Here is an 11,006-nt window from a genome sequence, read left to right as displayed (position 1 = left end):
CCATCCTCTCTCCTGCAGCGCGGAGCGGACTCCTCTGCCATCAGCACCATGGGGAGGACCTTCTGCCTGTGTCCTGCCGGCTACGAGCTGGGCTCCGACTGGAAGACCTGCCAAGGTACCGTATGACCATCCTCTCTCCTGCAGCGCGGGGCGGACTCCTCTGCCATCAGCACCATGGGGAGGACCTTCTGCCTGTGTCCTGCTGGCTACGAGCTGGGCTCCGACTGGAAGACCTGCCAAGGTACCGTATGACCATCCTCTCTCCTGCAGCGCGGGGCGGACTCCTCTGCCATCAGCACCATGGGGAGGACCTTCTGCCTGTGTCCTGCCGGCTACGAGCTGGGCTCCGACTGGAAGACCTGCCAAGGTACCGTATGACCATCCTCTCTCCTGCAGCACGGGGCAGACTCCTCTGCCATCAGCACCATGGGGAGGACCTTCTGCCTGTGTCCTGCCGGCTACGAGCTGGGCTCCGACTGGAAGACCTGCCAAGGTACCGTATGACCATCCTCTCTCCTGCAGGTGCGGGGCGGACTCCTCTGCCATCAGCACCATGGGGAGGACCTTCTGCCTGTGTCCTGCCGGCTACGAGCTGGGCTCCGACTGGAAGACCTGCCAAGGTACCGTATGACCATCCTCTCTCCTGCAGCGCGGGGCGGACTCCTCTGCCATCAGCACCATGGGGAGGACCTTCTGCCTGTGTCCTGCCGGCTACGAGCTGGGCTCCGACTGGAAGACCTGCCAAGGTACCGTATGACCATCCTCTCTCCTGCAGCGTGGGGCGGACTCCTCTGCCATCAGCACCATGGGGAGGACCTTCTGCCTGTGTCCTGCCGGCTACGAGCTGGGCTCCAACTGGAAGACCTGCCAAGGTACCGTATGACCATCCTCTCTCCTGCAGCGCGGGGCGGACTCCTCTGCCATCAGCACCATGGGGAGGACCTTCTGCCTGTGTCCTGGCGGCTACGAGCTGGGCTCCGACTGGAAGACCTGCCAAGGTACCGTATGACCATCCTCTCTCCTGCAGCGTGGGGCGGACTCCTCTGCCATCAGCACCATGGGGAGGACCTTCTGCCTGTGCCCTGCCGGCTACGAGCTGGGCTCCGACTGGAAGACCTGCCAAGGTACCGTATGACCATCCTCTCTCCTGCAGCGCGGGGCGGACTCGGTTTCTGCCATCAGCACCATGGGGAGGACCTTCTGCCTGTGTCCTGCAGGCTACGAGCTGGGCTCCGACTGGAAGACCTGCCAAGGTACCGTATGACCATCCTCTCTCCTGCAGCGCGGGGCGGACTCCTTTTCTGCCATCAGCACCATGGGGAGGACCTTCTGCCTGTGTACTGCCGGCTACGAGCTGGGCTCCGACTGGAAGACCTGCCAAGGTACCGCATGACCCTCATTGACGTCAAATCGAAACATTTATATTATCTAACAATTAGATTGAAACAAGAATGAAATAGTACATGAAATATTTTGGAAGCATGTATCATAAAACAGCTAATTTTAAACAAAGGACATTTAGGAGTGAAGATGAGAAAATATCCGAGAAATTTCTCAGAAAGTGCGTTGACGTCTTCTTTGTGCAGACATCGACGAGTGCGACATTGAAGACAACGCGGCGGTGTGCCCTGGGGAGTGCGAGAACACCATTGGCTCTTACGTCTGCGCCGAAACTTCCCAGCGAAGTCCGGAGGGAGACGATCCTTGCGAGCCAGGATATTTCAGAAACGTCACAGGAATTTGTGAAGGTGGGCAAACAATAATAGGGGATGATGGTTTGTGTGTACCCCCCTCCCAAGAAATGTATCATTCCCACCAACAAAAGGAAATCATTTGAAAGCAGACTCTATTCCACCCGAACTGAAATATTGTGTACACGCCTGACAAATAAGTCTGTTTCTGATAAACACAATGGTTGCCAGTAAGTTAATAGGAACTTTCCCTTTAAATAGTTTCAATCTCGTGATCGAAAGCTGGCCTAATGAAGGAACCAAGCGATGTCGATATGAACTTTTTAAAACATTTTAATTGCCCCTGCACAAAAAGTTATGCTTTATTTTCAGTTTTTTTCCAATATTCATAATGTACTTTTAAAAAAATATCATTATTTTATTTGTTATACTGTCCTTTAAGGGGAATTAAAAATGTATTTTTATGTTACATGATAAATGGGGCTCCGATTGGACCTATGATAGTGGCAGAATCACACTGAAGATCAATTGGTGTATACATCTTTACACCGAGTGAGTGGGGCTCAATTGTAATATGCTAGACTCACATTCGGGGAACCGGTATTTCTGATATGGGCGGAAAATGTATCCCCGAAACCACAACAATAAAATTTTAAAATAGTTTGTTACAAAGACTTTGGAATATTTTTCTCTCTCTTAATATGCAACCATGGGTGTCGCCATCCCAATAGGCCCTATCTTCGAGGTAGAGTCAAGAGCTGTACAAAGCTGATCCAGAGTCCCTGGTATTGCAGACGTGGACGAGTGCACCAACGCCACGGTGGACTGCTCGCACGAGTGCGTCAACGAGCCAGGGGGGTTCCAGTGTGCGTGCCCGGCCGGCTTCGACCTCGGCGACGACGAGAGGACCTGCGAGGACCTGAACGAGTGCCTGGAGGAGGACCTGGGGCCGGACACGGGCTGCTCGGACGTCTGCGTCAACGACGTGGGCAGCTACCACTGCGAATGCCTGGGCGGCTACGAGCTGGGCGCCGACGGCAAGCTCTGCGCGGACGTGGACGAGTGCGACCAGGACCCCGGCTGCAGCCACATCTGCGTCAACGACGCGGGCAGCTTCCACTGCGAGTGTCCCCTGGGGCTGAAGCTGGAGGACGACCTGAGGACCTGCGCGGAGGAGGACCCTTGCGCGCCGCTCGGCTGCTCCCACGAGTGCTCCAAGACCTCCGAGGGGCACAAGTGCAAGTGTCCCAGGGGGTACACCCTGGACGCCGACAAGCGGACCTGCAGGGATGTGAACGAGTGCCACGAGCTGGAGAACAACGAGACGAACCCGCCGTGCTCGCACGACTGCGTCAACGAGGAGGGCGGCTTCAGGTGCACGTGCCCCGCGGGACTGGTGCTCGGCGCCGATGGGCGCGTCTGCGCGGACGTGGACGAGTGCTCCGGCGGCGACGACGACATCGACGGGACTCCCCGGGCGAACTGCTCGCACGAGTGCATCAACGAGTACGGCAGCTTCAAGTGCTGGTGCCCCGCCGGCCTGAGGCTCGCGGACGACAGGACCACGTGCGAGGACGTAGACGAGTGCCGCGAGAGCGAGAACTCCACTTGCTCGCACGACTGCGTCAACATGCACTCGAGCTTCAAGTGCATGTGTCCTCCGGGCATGGTCTTGCAACAAGACCTGAGGACGTGCGAAGACTTCGACGAATGCTCGTCCGAACACAACTGTTCCCACCAGTGCATCAACGAAGTAGGGAGCTACAGGTGCGAATGCCCAGACGGGTACACACTTTCAGACGACGAAGCTACTTGTGAAGATGTCGACGAATGTGTTGAAGACAACGAAGTAGACAGGTGCTCCCACGAATGTGTGAACACAGAAGGAAGTTACAGGTGTGAATGTAAGTATGGGTTTGTTTTGGATCCTGATGGACGGATGTGCGCTGATGTAAACGAATGCCTAGTCAATAACGGTGGGTGTTCTCATTTGTGTGCAAATACTGAAGGGGAATTCATATGTGCTTGCCCAGAGAACTACGTGCTTTCAGAAGACAACAGGACTTGCAGTGCAGTTGTCACATGTGACTTTAACAATGGTGGCTGCTCTCACTTTTGTGCAGAGAGTGAGGATGGCGTGACTTGCAGTTGCCCTGAGGGTTACACCTTGGCCGACTATGACGACAAATTATGCAAGGATATTGACGAGTGTGACCTGGAGCATGCAAACTGTTCTCATAAGTGTATCAATACTGATGGCAGCTTCTTTTGTGAGTGCAGTACGGGTTATTTTGTCAATGAAATCGACCGCAACCTATGTGAAGATGTTATAGAATGTGCGAAAAATAATGGTGGTTGTTCCCACGAGTGTGTAAATACAATCGGAAGTTATTATTGCAGATGCCCTCCTGGTTTAGAAATAAAGGAAGGAAAAAGTAATAACTGCTCCGATGTTGATGAGTGTGAGCTGGACAATGGTGGATGTTCACATTCATGCATCAACACTCATGGTAGCTACTATTGTGAGTGTCCTGAAGGTTACCAACTGTCTATTAATGACCCATTTACCTGTGAAGATGTAGATGAGTGCAGTGATCTGATTAGTGGTGCCCACAATTGTTCACATACATGTCACAACACGGAAGGTAGCTACACATGTTCTTGTAGAAATGGTTTCGTCACATCTGAAGAAGATAACGGAATATGTGCTGATATCGATGAATGCTCATCAGAAGATAACGATTGCAGTGACTTGTGTGTGAACACAGATGGGAGTTTCGAGTGTGCATGTCCTTCCGGCTACAGTATTGGCAATGATGGGAAAACATGTGCAGACGTTAATGAGTGTTTAGATGAAAACGGCGGTTGTTCAGACATTTGTTTAAATTTAAATGGAAGTTACAAATGCGAATGCCCCGAATCAAAGTTTCTTTCCCAAGACCAGAAGATTTGCATTTTCAGTGATCTGTGTTCTGAAAACAATGGCAACTGCTCTCATTTGTGCTTAACAGTAAATTTTACAGTCCAATGCTCTTGTCATAAAGGATTTGCCCTTTCAAGCGACGGAGAATCCTGCGCCGATGTAGACGAATGTTTATTTCAGAACGGAAGGTGTTCGCATGCGTGTGAAAATACCGAAGGAAGCTTCGTTTGCAGCTGCTCCAAAGGTTACGAGCTGTCATCGGACGGACGCACCTGCTCCGACACAGACGAGTGCCGATCAAGGGAGAACAAGTGCTCCCACACCTGCAGAAACACCCCAGGGAGCTACGCCTGCAGCTGCCCGGAGGGATACGCACTGCTGGAGGACCGGACGACGTGCGCCGACCAGGACGAGTGCTCGGTGAAGAATGGAGGGTGCTCCCAAGAGTGCGTCAACACGCCAGGGGAACACCACTGCTCCTGCCGACCAGGCTACCACCTCGACGCGGACAACGCGACCTGCGTCCTCACCGACTCCTGCTTCCTCCTGGACGGCTGGTGCTCGCACGACTGCGTCAACACCGCGGAGGGCCCGCGGTGCTCCTGCCCGGGCGGGTACGTGCTCGGCGGCGACCAGAGGTTCTGCAAGGACGTGGACGAGTGCTCGCTGAAGAACGGCGGGTGTTCCCACACGTGCGTCAACACCCCGGGCAGCTACGAGTGCAGCTGCCCGCAGGGTTTCTACCTGGCGCACGAGGAGAGGAAGTGCGCCGACCAGGACGAGTGCTCGGTCAAGAACGGAGGGTGCTCCCACACGTGCGTCAACACCCCGGGCAGCTTCCGCTGCGAGTGCCCCCGGGGGTGGCAACTGCGTGGCACCAGGTGTGTGCGCAGGAACCCCTGCCTCGAGGGCAACGGCGGCTGCGACCAGCTGTGCCACGACAAGTCGGGCCGCGCCAAGTGCTCGTGCGAGGCCGGGTACCGGCTGAGGGACGACCGCAGGAGCTGCGAGGACGTGGACGAGTGCTCGGGCCGCCACGGCTGCCAGCAGCTCTGCGTCAACACGCCGGGCTCCTTCCGCTGCGGCTGCAAGGACGGCTTCCGGCAGGAGAACAACACCTGCTTCGGTAGGTGCGGCTGCGCTGAGAAGCTGCCGTAGAAGGAAGGTACCGCTATGCCCCCTCCTCCCCTCTGGATTCACCAATGGGTCCTAGACTTTGTGGGGCCCGGGTCATTGTCTTTTGCAGGGTTTCGTATTTTGGAGAGAGGCTTACTGGGGCTCTTAGGGGAAGGCTATGTAAGCCACAAGAGAAAAGTAAATTTTACAAAAAACAAACTCTTTGAAACAATGTCTTTTTAAGCCAACTGAAACTTAAATTCCGACGATATTTTTGCCAATTTTGCACAAGAAGTCGTGTTATTCTTTCCTGATACATTAGATCGTCTTATTTTATGAGTCAATAATCTTTGAAAGTTTTTGTATTAAACCATCAAGAAAACTCAATCGAAATAAAATGGTATTGGCCAGCACTTTAATTAAATTGGAGTATTTTGAGATCAATAATAATACAGATAAGAAATTCTTACCTAAAATTTTGTTTCACTGACTGCATATATTAGTTGTTTGACCGCATTCTCTCATTATTGGGTGGGTTGAAAATACTTTGTTCAACACTTTCCGTAAATGTCACCAAAATGTTTAATTCAGTTGTGTGCTTGGTACTTTCTTGAAACAAAACATTTAATTAATTGTACCAAGCTAGTGGGATAATACAAATGCTAATAAAATATACATGGTAATACATCAAAACACATACTCCAGAAATAGTTATTTTGAAATTCGCATAATTAAGAATGTTTATTTACTTAGTAGGCTATGAACAGAGGAATATGTGCTCTGTAAATGAGTTCCCGGTTTGATGAAGCAATCGTGGTACCATTGAGTGAAATAAGACAAATGCTTTATATAAATTTCACCTGAGACTGCTCAAATTTACATCCACCGTACCCATGTGCAGCTTACTTTTCCTTTGTTTGTTTATTCAGATATCGACGAGTGTCAGACGGCCGTGTGCGAGGGACGTTGCGAGAACACGGTCGGGTCGTTCTACTGCCAGTGCCACTCTGGTTACAAGCTGGAAGGGGGAGTCTGCATCGGTAAGAGTTTCCAGCACCAACACAGTGCCACTTTACTTGACCAGTTCAGTGACAAATTGATGAAATTTTGCTTGTGGCTGATATCTTTGTGGTCACTTTTGGAAACCGGAATGCCCCTCAGATATACCACAATTATTTATCTCCATTTCATTCTGCATCATTGAGGTGAAGAGGAATTACAGCTCTCATTCATAATATGACAGTAACATTTTCTTTCTCTGAGTATCATCGGATTAGTATCTAGATAACTAGTTTAGTTCACCTTAATATTCTTTAAAAAAAACTTAAATGTACTTAAAATTTGTTTGTATACCACGCTATGGTTCACACACGATGTTGGAAATTTACGAAGAACGCTGGTTACAAATTATTCAGGGATCTTAGTGAATTTGATGATATCTTCGTACATTTACGAACACTTACTTTGACATGATTTCAAAAGAATATTAATGTTATGAAACAAAACATAAAACTTAAATGTCGAAATACAGCCTAGTTTCTATGAAGATTCAGTTATTCTAAATTACGAAGAGCTCTTTGTTTGTTTGAGTTAAATTCCTTTTTGGAAGGACCGTAAATTTACTGCAATTTCTAACAGTGCAACAATTATTATAGTATGGCTTAAAATTTTTTAACATTAAGTAATTTACTAGTGGTTATGCGCCGATTGCGAACTTAGGGACACTAGTCGGAATCGAAGCTTTTCTGCGCCTTTCAAACCTAACTCAGTCCTCCAAAATTTTGTCCTATCTCAGCTCATCGCAACTCCCACACCTGGTTCGTTCTACCGGATGGCTTGTAAGGGCAGTTCTGCCCTTCTGGTGGGCAGCTTGGTCCACCAAATCACTGGCCTCGTCTCATTCGTGCTGGTCTTGTCTCGTGCGAGAACGAGTGCCATTTATGTTCCATCATGAACATCAGGGATGGCTTGAATTTCAGTGTATTGCTCCTCCGTGATGTAGGTGGATTGACTGGTGAGGTCAATAATCCTGTCAGTTGCGCTAACTATGTGTGTGTGTGTGTTTGCAGACATCGACGAGTGCGCGCTGCTGTCGCCTTGCAAGGAGAAGTGCGTCAACACCTTGGGGTCGTACCGTTGTCTCTGCGGGGCCGGCTTCACCTACCGCGGCGACGAATGTGTTGGTAAAGTGCATCCACGCTGGTTCCAGCTCCTTCGAGACTGTCATGTGATTACTAGCTATACTTGTAGCTTATTGGCAGAGATTTAAGAAGTGCAGTTCCATTCCCTAACAACTTATTACAGACCTTTGAGCGAAGAATTTATGACCAGAGTCACCAAATAATGTTTCTCGGCTTTTGAGTAGAAGCCAATTCAATCTAGAATCGCCAGCACAAGCATTTCGGCATGACTTGGTAGACTCAAAGCCTGTATGTAATTATGGGCCTCACATTTGTGCTTTCATAGTGGCCCTTAATGGTCATGATTCGTTGCAGGCGTATGAAGTAGGATGTAGTGTTATTTTTAATTTGTGATTAAAGTTTCTCTTTTCATCCATGATATAGTTTCACTATGTGTAATCATGTTTATGTTCGGTCTTCGCGGCCATAAAAGAATGTCCAGTTATAAATTTTAATATGTCAACTGTAACCACTGTAGAGTGTTGGTTCAAGGTCACAATCAAAGAATAACTCAAACAGTTAGATAAGTGTATGCACGAGTACTGCTTTGTTGTATTCTCGCTTGCAGCGCCACCTGCGCAAAATGGCGACTCCTGAGCGTAAAGAATTTTGTGTTCTGCGATTTGCTGAGAGTGAATCTGTAATTTCAGTTTAACGTGGGTTTATTTTAAAGTTTAATTGTGATCCCGCATGCAGCAAAACCATCCGCCGATGGTATGGGCAATTTGAAACGACCGGATGATAGAGTTCTTTTTCGCTGGCCTTCACGTTCACCTGACATAACGCCATGCGATGGTTTCCTTTGGGGCTTTATAAAAGATCGTGTCTACGTTCCGTCCATACCCAATGATTTTCCAGAGTTGAGACACATAATTGAAGAGGCCATTACTGCCATTACTCCGGACTTGTTAACCAAAGAGTGGAAAGAATAGGACTTTAGGTTGGGTGTATGCCATATAATTAAAGGTGCACATGTCACACATTTGTAAAAACAAAAAGCTAGGCTAGTTTACTTTCAATTTGTTGTATGCTTTGTCGTAAATAGTCTAAATTAAACTGTTATGATAGTCTAGTGAAACTGAGACATGCTTTTATGGACACAGTATATAATAAACTATCTTGGCTTTCAAGAGTTGAGTCGCGTCAAAGTGGCGTATGTTACCAACGTTTCGTTCTGCTTTGACGGAGGCATCATCATTGTTGAAAAATCAACTGATAACTTAACTCTGAAGATGCCCGATGCAGAGTAAGGGCGAAACGTCGGTACAATGAACCACTTCAACGCGGATCCACCTTTTTACGATCTCCTGTGACCATCACGCGGACACAGTTCGAGTGAAGACTGGGGAGACATGAACTGCGGCACGTCGAGAAAGGTTTCGCGGGGAGCTTACTTGACCCGGGGATCCGGGCCCTTGCCGTGGGAGTCCGGGGGAGACCTGGGGCGACCTGATGAGACCCGAGTAGACCTGAGGTTACCCGAGGAGACCTGAGGAGACCTAAGTAGACATGAGGAGACCTGAGGAGACCTAAGTAGACATGAAAAGACCTGGGGAGACCTTGGGAGATCTGCGGAGACTTGAGGAGACCTGGAGAGACCTGATGAGACCTGGGGAGACCTGAGGAGACCCGAGGATACGTGAGGAGGCCTGGGGAGACCTGGGGAGATCTGTAGAGACCTGAGCAGACCTGAAGAGAACTGATGAGACCTGGGGAGATCTGTAGAGACCTGAGCAGACCTGAAGAGAACTGATGAGACCTGGGGAGATCTGTGGAGACCCGATGAGACCTGAGGAGTCCCTGTTGCAGACGTGGACGAGTGCGGGCGCTCCAACGGCGGCTGCAGCCACTCGTGCGTGAACACCGCGGGCTCCTTCACGTGCACGTGTCCGGCCGGCTTCAGGCTGAGCCACAGGTCGGTGCCCGCACCTCCTGCGTTTGTGTCTTGTGGCCATCGTCCGTTATAAGGTTGTCTGTATTATTTTTAAACGGTCCTGTTTATTTTAAGTACAATTGTAATCTATTTTCTAAGCACATACGGTATTATGGTATTTTATATGTTTTTATATATTACAAATTTTAGCGTGGTTTTTAGGAACTTTCATAAAAAATTTGTTTTTGGTGATAGCCTGGAACATATGGCACGTAAGTGTTGGAAATTTCACTATTTTTTTTATCGACACTACATGTTGCTACTCCTACAATTTATTTGCTCTTCTAAAGTTTTAAAAGTGTTTTTTTTTTTTTCCCTCTGCAATGTGAGCATCCCTTCTGATGCGAGAGCGGGTCTGGAACCTTGTAGCGGGTTTCAGAGTTTGTTTGAATTTCGACTTGATGGTAGCGCCTCGAGTTGTAACGACACACAAATATCTTGACAACTTTTATTTAATTTTTAAATCATTCTAGTTCAATCAGTCGATAAAAAAATCACTAAGTGAATGTATGCCAGGCATTTCTGTTGTATAGTTTTATATGGTGAATTAACCCCTACTATCTTCAACTTTTAACAGTGTAGGAAGTCGAAATACGGAGTATTTTCTACGAGGATTCAGCTATATAAAATTGGGAAGCCTTCATTTCACAGACGAGAGAGCCACACCCGAAGTTCCCCGAAGTTCATGCTCGCTTTTTCCCCCCCGTACAACCAGTGTATTTATTTGGTATGTAGCTTACTCATACATCATACGCCGTTCTATCTCATTGTATAAACAGGTGTAGCATTAAATTTTGCGGTCGATTAGGATAGGTTAGCTACATTATAAATACTTTAAAACACTGTGGATGGTTGGTTATATTAGGTAAGTATAGCTACATTAAAAATACTGTAAAATCATTTTATGGTTACTTAGCAAATAACTATCAAATCAACCGTCCACAATGTTTTAAAGTATTTATAATGTAGCTAACCTAACTTAAATGACCATTAGTTATCATGAGTTGTCCAAAATAAACATTCACGGACACACGGAAAAACGAAGAAAAAAAAATTATGGTGGCGTACAAATAAATACCGTTGCCTTGTTTTTGGTCTTTCCTTTTATCGACACGGCCATATTTATTCACAATGAACCAAAAAAAAAAAAAAAAAAAAAAAAC

The 11,006-nt window shown here is 48.2% G+C and overlaps 1 protein-coding gene across 1 annotated transcript; it reads left to right on the top strand.

The window, feature by feature from the left end:
* The first annotated feature begins 1,311 nt into the window (after positions 1–1,311).
* Positions 1,312–11,005, top strand: LOC134534475 (fibrillin-1-like). Its single transcript, XM_063372951.1, has 6 exons — positions 1,312–1,382; positions 1,587–1,748; positions 2,486–5,740; positions 6,660–6,770; positions 7,800–7,913; positions 9,720–11,005. Exons 1-6 carry the CDS (start codon positions 1,316–1,318, stop codon positions 9,875–9,877), a joined length of 3,867 nt encoding a protein of 1,288 aa, XP_063229021.1. The 5' UTR covers positions 1,312–1,315; the 3' UTR covers positions 9,878–11,005.
* The last annotated feature ends 1 nt before the right edge of the window (position 11,006 follows it).

Source organism: Bacillus rossius, chromosome 7 (genome assembly GCF_032445375.1).
Source record: "Bacillus rossius redtenbacheri isolate Brsri chromosome 7, Brsri_v3, whole genome shotgun sequence".
In the NCBI taxonomy this organism is placed as follows: Eukaryota; Metazoa; Arthropoda; class Insecta; order Phasmatodea; family Bacillidae; genus Bacillus; species Bacillus rossius.
The sequence above is the reverse complement of the archived record's forward strand: the minus strand, read 5'-3'. Positions and strand labels throughout refer to the sequence as shown.